The sequence below is a fragment of the Aotus nancymaae genome, unplaced genomic scaffold (genome assembly GCF_030222135.1).
Source record: "Aotus nancymaae isolate 86718 unplaced genomic scaffold, 86718_ANA_hifiasm-v0.15.2.pri h1tg000007l, whole genome shotgun sequence".
NCBI classification, from domain to species: Eukaryota; Metazoa; Chordata; class Mammalia; order Primates; family Aotidae; genus Aotus; species Aotus nancymaae.
Genome location: NW_026988418.1, coordinates 40,203,548 through 40,216,510, shown reverse-complemented (window position 1 = coordinate 40,216,510; position 12,963 = coordinate 40,203,548). Strand labels below are relative to the sequence as shown.

Sequence of the window (12,963 nt, the reverse complement as noted above, 5' to 3'; positions counted from 1 at the left end):
TATACTTATTATTTTTAATCTACTTGATTTAAAGATGTAAAAGCAAAAGTTTAAGTTTGTATCTACGATGGCAATAAATATTTGCTATTTATTGCCATTTATAACATGCCAGACATGTTAGTGTGTTAAGAATGATTTGTTGGAAGAATAAGATACAGTCCTGTTCCTTCAGTGCTTATAAAGTACAGCTTATGTGTTTATATCTGATAGCTGCATGAACACCAGCCAGATAAGTGTTAAAATGAATATCTGTCTGATAAACACCATAGTCATTCAATGAATTACATTTGTGGTGCAGTGGTAAGAAAGGATTTGCAAAGGAGGCAGGACCTGAACTTTGAAAGACAAGCACAGGTGATGAAATGTAGGAAGTATAACCCAATTGGTGGGAACAGTACAAAGACTGTAAGTTGGAAACTCAAATGACATACTCAAAAGGACCAGAGGACAGGGTGGCAAGTCCAAGGGAGATAGTCTCAACTAGTCGTTTATATATAATTTATGGCTCCCTCTTCTTCACCTCAGGTGTCAGTATTCCAGGAGGCATGGAGAAGCATCAACTACCCAAACAGCACTTGCACAAAGCAAACAGGAGGCCATCTGCCCTTCCATGAGGAATTCTGCTAAGGGGACTACCGTATCTTAGCATGGCATAAGGCTTGCATCTCCTCCCAGGGGTGTTGATCCATTAGAACTTTCTATTTTCTGATGATGCAATAAATAAGGGAAATAAGGGCACCGACTACAGACCCACTAGACTCATTTCGGTTTCATAAAAAGCATGGAGCAGTCTGCAGATGACAGTAGATATCCTCTCGAAAGAGCCGGGAAGGGCTACATCAGGAAAAACACTAACAACAATATCCCCCTCTGCCTTGAAATTTAATTATTTCATCCAATGTAAGACAAAACTCAAAACATTATCTTGATTACTTTCTTCTCTCTTTCTGCACATCTACTCTGAGGACTTTATTTGCTAAACATATGCCATATGCATATGCTTCTCTCCATTTCTACTATCACAACTCTTCCAAGCCATCATCATAGTTTACCAGGAATATCATAATAGACTACTTACTGATCTACCTGCTTTCATGCTCGCCCCCACAATCAACTGCCTGAATTGTTCTTCCCCTGTTGCTCCCATGGCTGACTGCTTCTTGTCATTGACACTTTACCTTAAACGTCACCTCCTGCAAGAGGACTTTACTGACTTTCTAATCTAGTGCAGCCTCCCAGTGAATCTCAAGGACATCATTTTAATGCTCTGCACAGCACCTACCACTTCACCATCTCAGAGTTTTTTCATGTATCCATTCATTCATTGTGTGCTTCTCCTATTAGATTAGAAGTGTCATGAGAGCAGGGGCCTTACCTATTGCCTGGAGCTCTGTATCCCTGGAATCTAGAACTGTGCTTGGCAGATGGTTAATGTCCAATAGATATTTGTTGAATTAATAATAAAGAGAACGTCTTACTGAAACAGTTTCCCACAGAGAAAACTCAGAAGATAAAATGGGTGGGCAGAGTGTGGTTCAATGTGGAGGTCTTTGAACTCTTTACCAGGGTAAAGGGTTTAGCTTTAATCCAGTAAAAAGTCAGTGGAGGATTTTTGCCAGCATGTGGTAAGAGAAAGGAAGCAATGAAATATATTTTTTAGGAAGGTTAATCTGCTAGTTAGAATGAATTGGAGCAGGGAACGACTAAGAACAGAAAGAGTAGCAGCTAGGTGGCTGTTAAAGTAATCAACAGATGAGAAATACTTACGCTAGAGTGGCAGCAGTGGAAATGGAAATGGATGGCTATACATAAAACACATGATTAGGGCTGGAATATGAGAAATGAAAGGAGGTGACGGTTCAAAAACAACTTTCAGGTTTCAAGTCTAAAAGGATAAGGAACATACTGCCTTTCATGTAGTATCTTTCTTCTCTCTCTTTTCTGCTCCAGCAATATTGGACTTCTCTCATTCCTGACCAAATTACAGCCTCTTTGTCTGCCTCAGGAACTTCTCTTCTCTGTTCCCTGGTACAATCTCTTCCATTCTTCCCTAGCTAACATATACTTAGCTTCCTGCTCCAAGTATAAGCACATCACTTCTTCCAAGAAGCCAACCCTGAATCCCAGCTTAGGTTAGATTCAGCCCTCTGTTAACTTGGTTAATTCCTTAACATATGAGTTTCCTGTACTACCATTTGCTCCTGCTTATATTTCTACTGCTTGACTTCACTGTTAGACTGTAAGGTCCCTGAGCGAAGGTGCCATGTCTGTTCTTTCTTGGTGGTTGTATTTTCAGTTCTAAAATAATGTCTGAACACATAGTAGTACTCAATAAATGGTCAATTTATTGCCCAACTGACTTACTGACTGACTGCAGGAAACAGGAAAAGAAGTAAGTACTGGTTTTGAAGTAAACATGGTGTGTTTGGTTTTGGACATGTTGAATATAAGATAATGAGATATTCTGGAAGACAGACTCTATGAATGTCTGGGGTTATGGGATTAGAACCCTTGTTCACAGATAATTCTTCAATTGTATGAAAGGGACAGAAAGAAAGGGATGCTTACCTCGTATTTAACACTTTAAAGAGCAAATAATTTAATCCTTGCTTGATCATATTTTAACTTAGAAAAGTAACTTGATAAGATGAAAATGTTTCATTTCTCAGAGTAATTTTTCACGGTAATAATACATTAGCGTAGTTATGGCAATATTTTTGCAAAAAATGCACAAATCATTCTTATTTCTAGAAATAATCACTATGCTTTAATATACTGGGCAGTTAGCAATTTTGTTGAATGTAATAAACTATTCCACACATTACAGCTAAAACCTCCAAAGCACAAAAGAATAAAGCATTTCACAAAATAGAATTGTATTATTACAGGACCAATCAGTTTAGAAACCATTTTCTGTTTTTTAGCATACCTTTTAGATACAAGACCGTGTGATGCAATGTTCTTACCACCATAGGTTTATGAAAAATTTATATTCAATGATTAGCTAAAAGATCTCTGTGTGGGAATTCTGGAAAGTATCGGTAGGTATGGAGAACCTAAAATTAACATGCAATCTTATTTTAATGAAAATTAAGCCGACATTTTCCATTCTTGTTTTAGCTTATCCTGCTCGATCAGGAATTCCAAACTCACAATTTGTGCACCCAATATAGCCCCACAGATGTGTTTTGTTCAGCTGGACATTTTTACAAAATTTGTACTTAACTGTCTGTAATCAATGACTGTTCTCTCCAGTTCTGCTCTCTAGTTTGGCCACAGTCCTTACCATTCTCTATTGACACGTGGCCTGCCTAGCTTCTACGTATAATCAGGACAAGTAACAGTGTAAAATTGTATCAAATAGAAGCATCAAGATTTCATTTTGTTGCAGTCACTTTTACACCCAGTCAGGGCAGCTTTCCAACTAGGTAGATGTCACAACTTCTTAGATTTAGTTTTTAAAATGTATACCTGAGGTTTATTAGTACTTTAAGGTTTAGAAAGCAGGTCCCCTTATTTATCTCCCTTTTAACAAGAGTACAGGGTATGTATTTAACACTAAGTATGATGACACCCTGGAAAGTAAGTTTCACATATGTTGGGGATGTGTATAAACTGCTTAAGGCCACTAAAATATCATTTATTCGCCAAAGCAGTAATTAATTAAGTGGTGTGCTGCAGCAGCAACTGGCTAAAGATACAAACATGAGTACCTGCTGCCCACAGAGCGGACACATCTAAGCTGTGACTGCATAGTTTGGAGTCCTAAACTCCAATTCTGTTCATTTATCACTCTGTGTACCAGGCTGTTCTCAGTGAACTAGAAATCCTGCTGATTTACAAAGAGTGACCTTTATACCTGGGACTCTGTTTGGTTATCAAACCAGAAAGTAGGTCTATGACTAGATTGTATGGTAAGAAAAAAATCTCTTTGGTATTGAAAGAGTTCTAAGGGTTAAATCAAAATATGCAGTGCAAAGTTGACTTAGTAAGCATATGAAGACACAACCCTACCTTAGGACTTCCCACAGAATGTAACCACATGGCTTATATTGTACTGAGTGTTATTTTACCTCCTGTCTATGTAAGATGGACAGCGGTGAGAGACCTTGTACAGTAATGAGATTAATTGCTCTCTAAGTCTCAGAATGCAAATCTTATTACCTTATAGTCACACCAAAAGTTTTCTAATTATTTCTCTGTTTTTTGGTCTGTTATAACATTTGAAGGTTATAAATAGCAATTTCAGACATCTCATTACTTTTCAGCAGCATTGAGAAATTTGGTCGGGGTCATATCATTGACTTCTGCGTGAACAGTGAAGGACTCTTTTCTTTAGAAATGTTTCTGAGGAAAAGCTATTTCTGTTTTTCTTCTTTTGCTTGTGTTTCTTGAAAATTAGCACATTATGACTTTTTCCCACACTGCATTCAAGTAAAACCTAAGTGGGTCATGACTAATGAGGTTAAGCAAACTAAGATTTGCTTCCTGCTTATATTCATTGCAGATAGAATTGTCTCCATTTCAAATTCTGTCTGTATAGCATCAACTTTTTGTGGTACAATTTTTGAGAATGGTTTCAGTTTTAAAAATATAATGATCTTGGCCACTAGAAAAGAATCAATTTAGTTTCCCTGATTCAAACTGATTCACTTGCATATACTATTATACTTCTCAACTTCATCTAGAGCCCAAAAGGCTGGTAGGCTCATGTTGAATCCCTAATTCTGATAAGCATATATTTCAGAAAGAGATCAGAACACCATGAATCTTCTCTAATGAATGCAGTTTTTAGTTCTAAACAACTCCTAAAATTTAAACAAGTTTACTTCTCCAACTTCTTTTATAGCACCCAAATGCCTAATCTAATACATTGCATTCAGTAGCTGCTTAATAAATTTTTATTGAATTAACTAGTGTTAAAGTGAACTAAATATGGCCTGAGAAGGTCTCCGTACTTCTATATTTGGTCCTTGTGGACAAACTGCAACCTAGCCTAATAGGTAGACAAGATTGAAAATCTAACTTAGGTGTATGTGCCTGTAACAACAGCTGAGTCTTGGCCAATCCCGGCGGCTGTACTTCAACCATTCATACACTGCTGAGTGTTCAAACTGTGTTCAAATAAAGCAAATGCTGAGCTGTAACCAATCCAGCCATTCTGTACCTCACTTCTGATTTCTGTACACCATTCCTCTTTTTTTGTCTATAAATCTTCTTCCACCATGTGGCTGTGCTGGTGTCTCCGTGAATCTGCTGTGTTTCTGGGGGCTGACCAATTCACAAATTGTTCATTGCTGAATTAAACTCCTTTAAATTTAATTTGGCTGAAGTTTTTATCACTAGTATAAACTTTACATGTATTTACACAGATCCATTAATATGAACTCTGAACTTGAAAACATTAATAGGCCAAATCTCTTTCTAGCTAATAAAAAATGCTGAACTGTTACATAGTAACTACCAATTTTACCTTATTTATTTATTGAGAGAAATCTTATTTGCAATTTTAAGAAAATTTCATGGTTTGTTAATGTAATTTATTTTGCAAAACAATAAAGTCAGTAATATAAAATTTCATTAAGCCTCTAATGAATTGTTGGACAATGGTATGTAGTTTTGTTTGTCTTTTTATGGAAGTGATTAGAATTAGTAGCAGAGAGAAATTAATCATGATCCAAGGACTTATATTCTTCCAGGCATTTGTAAACTCAACAAATGAAATCACCGTGTAAAGAGTGGCATGTTTTAAAGAGACTGCTATAACTATAAAATTGTCTATTATTCTCCATATACATTACCATTTCTTAGAAAGGATCTCCGTGACTGTCCACCATTTAGTGGAGGTAAGGTCTTCTTTTCCTGGCTGACAAATGTATCCCATTTCACCTTGTCACAGCCACCTAGTTCCTTCACTTTCTGTAAACAACTTTCCAAGTACTCTACTGGGTCTTCGGGCTTAGAACACATCAGTCCATTCAAAAGGCTCTGAAATATAACAAAATATGTACAATAAAATATGTTTTAAACCCACCTTTGTTTTTTCTTTAAATTTAATTTTATTTATGCTTTTTTTTTGAGATAGAGTCTCACTCTGCTGCCTAGGCTGGAGTGTGGTGGCAAGATCTTGGCTCACTGCAACCTCCACCTCCTGGGTTCAAGCGATTCTCCTGTCTCAGACTCCCGAGTAGCTGAGTTTACAGATGCACATCACTATGCCCAGCTCCTTTTTGTATTTTTAGTAGAGACAGGGTTTCACCATGTTGGCCAGGTTGGTCTCAAACTCCTGACCTTAAGTGATCCACCTGCTTTGGCCTCCCAAAGTGCTGGGATTACAGGCGTGAGCCACCGCACTTGGCCCCACCCACCTTTGTTAAAATAGTGTCACGCCTCATCTTTGAATTCTGGTTGTTTTTGTTCTTGGCATTTGTCTTTGAATAAACAATTAGAATTGTAATTACAATCTGACTGAATCACTAAGATAATCCCTTAAATTCTTGCCTAATTAGTTTTCAGTTCAGTATTCTCTGCCTCTTAAACAATTCAGGCAACTACATAGTTTAAAATGGAAGAGCCATTCACTTCATCACAGTGAGATGAAATACAGTATGTGAAAATGCCCCCGGTCATTATTTATCTCACTTCTACCCACCCTTTAAGTCTCTAAGCCTCAGTTTCTACTTTTATAAAATTGGGGTGATTATAAAGACATCATACAGTTTTTTAAGAATTAAATAATTTCATATTGGTACAGTGCATATTAAGTTCCTGGCACACAGTAAGTGCCCAAAAACTTTGTTGGTGGTTTTAGTTATTACTACTATCAAGACATCTTCCCTGAATCCCTAGGTTGGTCTGTGAACCCCTTCTTCTGTGTTCCCATGGTATCTAGAATAAAATATCATACTTGTCATTTATACTGAAACCATTGGGTTATGCATTGGTCTCTCTTATAAACTATAAGCTCTTCAACAACACAGAGTGAGTCTCATTCATTTTTCAATCCCCAGATACTGATGCTTTCCCTGGCATTTGGTAGGTGCATATTTAACTGTTTTACAACTGGAAAAAATAGAAATCCCTCGAAGCTCAAGTCTAAGTGAGACTCAAAAAACTTGAAGTCTGACACTCAAAAAAATTACTATTTGACATGGAGTAAGTCACTCCAGTATCCCATTGAGATTCCAGGGGAGAAAGAAAGGAAAAAAAAACAGGATCCTGCTATTACTTTTTTGGTTCATGGTGTCTGATGTGTCACTGGTACTAGTTTCTAAAAATGCTACCAGTTTGGAAATGCTGATTCCTGGAAGCTGGACTTATGTGCAAAATATTTTCCTTTAGAGTATTTCATGGAAAAAGCATAAAGGATTATTCTTACGAATATACATTGTTAGTATACAAAACACCCTTCTAAGGGTTCACATTCGTTTAAATACAGTATTTTTTTTTTCAATTTGTTTTCTGTGTAATTTGCTCAGAATGGTAGGCAAGTTTCACCAGGTACATTTGTTTTCTGAAATCCTAAATAGAGTAGGCTGGAGTGTGCACCTCGTCAGCCAAGTTCATTTGCAAAGGGAGCAGAAAAAACTACCTGGGCATCCAATCCAGTTTATGTGTCAAAATCTGTCCTACATACACACACATTGCAGTTGAGCTTCTCACATTCCTCCCATAAGCCAACCCAGTATTAGCCTTATTAATACATAAAACCCTCTGTGTCATTTATTTATTTGTATATCCAGTGCATTCTCAGCCCTGTGTGACTTTATTATCCCCATTTTATAGATTAAGAAATCATGGCTCAGAGATGTTAGTGACTAACTCAAGGTTACTCAACTAGAAATTCCTAGGCCCAGGATTTCAACTCAATGATTCTGATTCCAAAACCTGTTTGTTCTTCTCTGTACCTGTCGCAAAAACATGGTATGAGATAAAAGAAAATACAAGATTCTCTGTGCCCTCTGCCTGAAATGGGTGAACACACTCAATGACTCTTTTCTGAAAATATACATTTCCAGCATCCTTAAACAAAACTGGTTCTCCAAAGGGCAAAGATTTTAAAATGTGACAGTGAGTTCCACTCCTTCATGGATAATTCTGATCTTTTCTTCTCATAGCCAGCCACTATCAGGGATTGAAGACAACCAGCACACATTATTGCTCAGTCTCTGAGTTAACCTTTTGAGACCCTGAGTAATCTAATTTGACTTTCCACAGTATTAAAATTGCCAAATCTCTGCTGTAAGGTACAAGATCAATATATACACCATAAGGTTAGCCAGAATTAAGAACTCATGATAAAATAAGAAGAAAGTGGGTTTTAAAAAAATCTAAAAATGATTTGACCGGCCTTAAAAAAAAAAAAATCTAAAAATGGAAACACATTTCAAACATGAACCTACCAGAGATATCCCATATTCTATTTACCCTACATGATGTCTCAAATTAGGAAGAAATCTGAAAAGGTCACTTAGATATCTTTACTTGTCTGACAATATGTCAATACAATAATCAGTTTGTCTATAATGGTGTCTAATATCCACAGCTGGGGCCAATGTCTTAGTGTTTAGTAGATAGCTAATTGTTCAACTTTGTACACCTAGAACATTGTGGTGGGGAAAATCCAACTTAAAAACCTAAAGTATTTAGTTTTGCAGTCTACACTCATCACATGGAGAACTGCCAGATTTTCCTTCTCTCTTGAGCTGCGCATGGCAAAGATTTGTCTTACAGAAGGATGTAGCCTTTGGAGGTCACCAGCAGTCTACTTCCATCTTCTCATTGTCCAGAAGTGAATCGAAGTCTACTATATTACTGTATTTCACCTAAGTTGACTTCCTTTTCTGGATGTGCATTATTTATCCCATTCATATGCAGAAAAGTAAAAAACAAAACCTGAACAAAAACTCCTGCCATCCTTATTTGCATACACAGTGTAGATTTTAATAAACAAACTATGAAAATTCTCTGTGGTTACCTTCCACCAAGGAGGAAAAACAGTACCCACATTTATAAAGAAAAAGGATGTACTATTTAGGGATTTTTGCAATCAGGTGGTTCTCCTACAGATGTTTCTAATGATTCTTTTAGACACTTAGAAATGAAATTTCTCTAAGTAGTAATCTTTGTGAGAAAAACCTTCATCTTTTTTTCCATATTTGCTTTTTGAAAATTAAAAAAAAAAAGAACGACCCTTTGATTCCCACACATTCTCAAGACCCGTCCTTATCCAACACCACCTGATTATTTTCACGCAGGAGTAACACATTTGCCAGATTTGGGCTTCACATACCACGCTTGAGCTCAGTGAGTGGTTTACCTGGAAATCTTGACTTCAGATGACCTGAAAAAGGTGGCTTATAGAAGTGAGAGGAAATGAAGATTTGTAGTTATGGCAACCCATTTTAAAGACAGTTTGGGGAAACTGAGGCAACATTTCCCAAGTGGTGTTTTAAAATTATTTTTAACAGAACAAATACAACAACAACAACAACAAAACCCCTCATGACCTTTAGTTTACGATATCAGGCTATCAGTTTTCAGAAATGGTGGGGGGAGTTTATAATGAAAGGATTTCCCCTTTCAGAGCTCACCTAGGAAGCTCGGCTTGCTTCTATTCTTTTCTCTTCCTCCCCCCACTTCAAGCGAAAGCACTTGAGATTCAGGAATGTTTTTAAATTCAAATATGAAGAGAAGGAAAGGAAGCCAAACAACCTGAGACAGGGGCTGTGGCTTAGAACCAACCAAGGCTCATTCCTCAAGCCTCCTCTCTGTCTCCAGGTGTTTCCCCCATTCCCGGGTCCAGGTGCCAATGATGCCGTGATGCGGTCTGAAGACTGAGCAACAGGAGTCACGCCCGCCTCGTGGCTCCCTCCCCGACCCGCTATCTCCAGGTGGGTTGTGGAGCTCTAGCGAAAGCTGCGGCCCAACCCTTCCTAGGCAACGGAAAAACGTGCTCAGGAGTTCATTCAGCGAAAGCGCAGAGCAACGCTGGGGGCCTGTCACCGGGGAGGCAGCACTTGATAGGTTGGGTTTTGCTTTCTGTATCTTCATCCCTCTCTTCCAAGCTGTCTCCGGGGAGGGCTGCCTTCGTCCACATTTCCTCTTTCCCGCAGGGGTCCTGACCCTCGACTAGCAGAGTGACTAGGGCTCTGGCTCCTTCAGTTTCGAGTCTTTACTCTCTGCTGGGCGACAGTGCACCCACCTGGCCTAGCCCTCTCCCCCAGAGAGCGTGGCCTGGCTGCTGTCTGCAGCCCACCCTGGCTGTCCACATCCGAGGGGCGCGATGGGGGCAGGCTGCTTTCAGAACTCGGCTCCAAGACTGAAACTTGATTTGTGAGATGCAGGCTTCTAAGCCCAGCCATCTGACAAGGACTCTGGCAACCCGAGGGAAAGGTGACTACCCTCGGGCAAGCGGGCGAGTGCGCTTCTACAAGCCCCTTCAATTACATGCCCCGCGTGGGGAAGGTGGGACGGGGCGCGGCTGCCTCACCCCGAACCCCGGAGATGCAGTCCCCGGATGCTCCCGCCCGTCGGCCGGCCCTAACCCCTACCTCAAAAAGCTGAGGGATTTCCCTCCGGGCCAGATATTCCTTGGCATCGTTGGTGTTCATGGCTGTGCCGCGCGTGCCTTGGGGCGCAAGCGGGGAGGATTCCGGGCTGCGGCGACCTGAGCCGGGGCTGGCAGAGTCCGCGCCGAACAGCTGTGCAGCCCTCTTTCTCGCGCGCACTCAGCTCTGCCTCTCCGCCCAGGCCAGGGACCCCCTCCGCCTCTCCCTGAGGGACTGTGGTCTCCGCGCTCCCGCCGCCCCCGCTTCGATGCCAGTCCCCGCGGCGGAGCTGCAGGCTCAGAGCAGCTGTGCCGCGGCTTCCCGGGCTGCCAGGCAGCGCGGCCGCCAGGGGTGGGGCGCAGGGAGCGGAGGAGGGAGGACAGCGTGGCGGACGCAAGACGGCAGTCCGCCCGCCTCTCCGGTTCAGCGCGCCGTGCTCCGCGCCTTCCCGAGCCGGGTCTGCGGCGGCTGCCGGTCACGCTGCGCTGGCGGGTGCGAGGTGCGGGGGTGGGGGCGCGCGCGCGCAGGGGTCGCAGTCAAATCCCAAATCCCTCGGTGCCGCACCGGCGCCAGAGCGCGACGCTTCACTGCGTGAGCCGGTCAGGGATGCAGCGACCCGGACCAGGTGGCCAAGGGAACAGGGTCGGGGTCTCTAGGAACCTGCGGCCGTTTCGCTTCTCCGGACCTTGTACACACAGACACACACATACACGGTTACCTCCGGCGCCCCGAGGAGCTCCCAGGAAAACCTAATAGTCACAGGATTTATCATTTATTCCTAAGATTACCCATCTTTCACTATAGGAAGCTGTGGGGAAGGACGAAAAGGGGATTCATGGTGTGGAATCCACCCCCTTAAGATAATTTTTAGATCTTGAGTATCTCTATTCTTCAGGAAAGTTTTGCTAGCTGGTTTCGAATTTTTTTCCCTGTCCGTGTCACAAATCTTTATAGACTTTAGGATAAGTCCTTATGTAAGACTGAAATCCTAATCAACTGAAGGACTAATAAGTAGTTAACCAGTTAATTATCTCCATGGAGAGGAAGGGACAGTGGAGGAGAAAGGTGGGTGGTGGTGGAGAGCTAGAGATGCTTAAATTGCAAATGTGTTTAGTAGGTGGGGAGGCTGGGCATCATTAATTAGATCTGAGGAGTGTGCAGTCCGTGGACAGTGGCGCATGGGAGCACCCCTGGGGGAATATGAGCGAGTATGGGTGGGTGCGCTAAGGGATAATGGGTAATGGATCTTCCTGCTGCAGACCATAGTCAAGGTGTACCCATATTCCTCCTAGCTCCCAAGATGACTCATTTCCCTACTAAGATGTCTTCTCTTGCCTGTTTGGGAGATAGTCCATGCCCCCGGAGAACATGATCTCTAAGTTCCCACAAAGCCTAACACTGTAGGAGGGTGTGTGAGAGGACACACACCTACCAGTTTGGTAGGCACTGGTATCTGGGGTCTGGCTGGAGAGAGAAGCAACACTGTCAGTGCTTTAAAAAAACTAGAGTCTAAATGTCCATCTCAAGTTCATCTTTGCAGATCTTTTCTTGGTTCTATTTCTTGTTCCGGAAGGAACTGCAGCTCAAGCCTTAACTATAGCTGCAGCTTTGTTTCACCCAAGGGAGTAAGTGAAGTTTTGAGAACACTTGTGAACCTGTATGTCATACAGTAGCCTTAAACGAGGCAGGCATTTGAGATCCATGGAAATTGGGTTTTGCCACTTTACTTACAGTCCCAACTTCCAATATTTCTTTATTTAAGATTGGCTACAGCAGTAGTGAAAGCAGTGTCTCTTCTCTATGCAACGATGCTTGAAAAGTACTGCGGTCTGTAGCATTAAGACTTACTTTGTGAGCAGGCACAGTGAAGGGGAAACACTTAGGAATGAGGAGTCCACTTTCTGCAGGACTTTTCAAGGTCATCCTTTACAGACAAGAATCTGGCAGAGCACGGCTCACCTGTCTCCCCTTGAAGAAATGCATAATTCTAAGTGTACTTTAGTGTTACTGAGCAAGTGATGGCAACTTGCTTGTAAAAAGAGAATGGATAAGAAAGACTGCATTGCACTAAAAATTGTAGATAGCCTGAAAAATGTAGTAAACAGTGATATGGCAAGTTTTCAAGTAGCCTTATGCAGCAACAATCAGTGTATTTTAGTGTGTGCCAGGGTGGAGAGAGATGTGTGAAAGAGGTAAGATGTTCATAATTACTTTTGCAAAGGAAGTTGTGGCCTTGTAGGGAGGGGGCTATTTGAGAGAGGTATGATGCTTAAAAGCCAAGCTGATGGTTTGAAAGAGAGGAAAGAGAAAGGAGAGAGAACACTAAATACATTCTTGCTGTGGGAAAGCTGGACTATCATTCCCTGTGATGAGATTCTATGTGTGGGTATATAGAGTCCCTTTGTTTATTTGG

General features: G+C 41.2%; 1 protein-coding gene across 3 annotated transcripts in view; it reads right to left on the bottom strand.

Moving 5' to 3' along the window:
- AK5 (adenylate kinase 5) overlaps nt 1-10,897 on the bottom strand; it is a 312,660-nt gene extending 301,763 nt beyond the window's left edge. The window contains exons 1-2 of one of the 3 annotated variants that reach the window (XM_012442778.2): nt 10,554-10,897; nt 5,802-5,988 (exon numbers count right to left, since the gene is read on the bottom strand). In XM_012442778.2, the coding sequence (XP_012298201.2) occupies nt 5,802-5,988; nt 10,554-10,613 (247 nt within the window). In that variant the 5' untranslated portion in view covers nt 10,614-10,897. Of the gene's footprint in view, nt 1-5,801; nt 5,989-9,593; nt 9,645-10,553 lie in introns of those variants that run through there. The other 2 variants (XM_064372526.1, XM_064372527.1) reach the window with 2 other exon arrangements.
- Between the last annotated feature and the right edge of the window lie 2,066 nt (nt 10,898-12,963).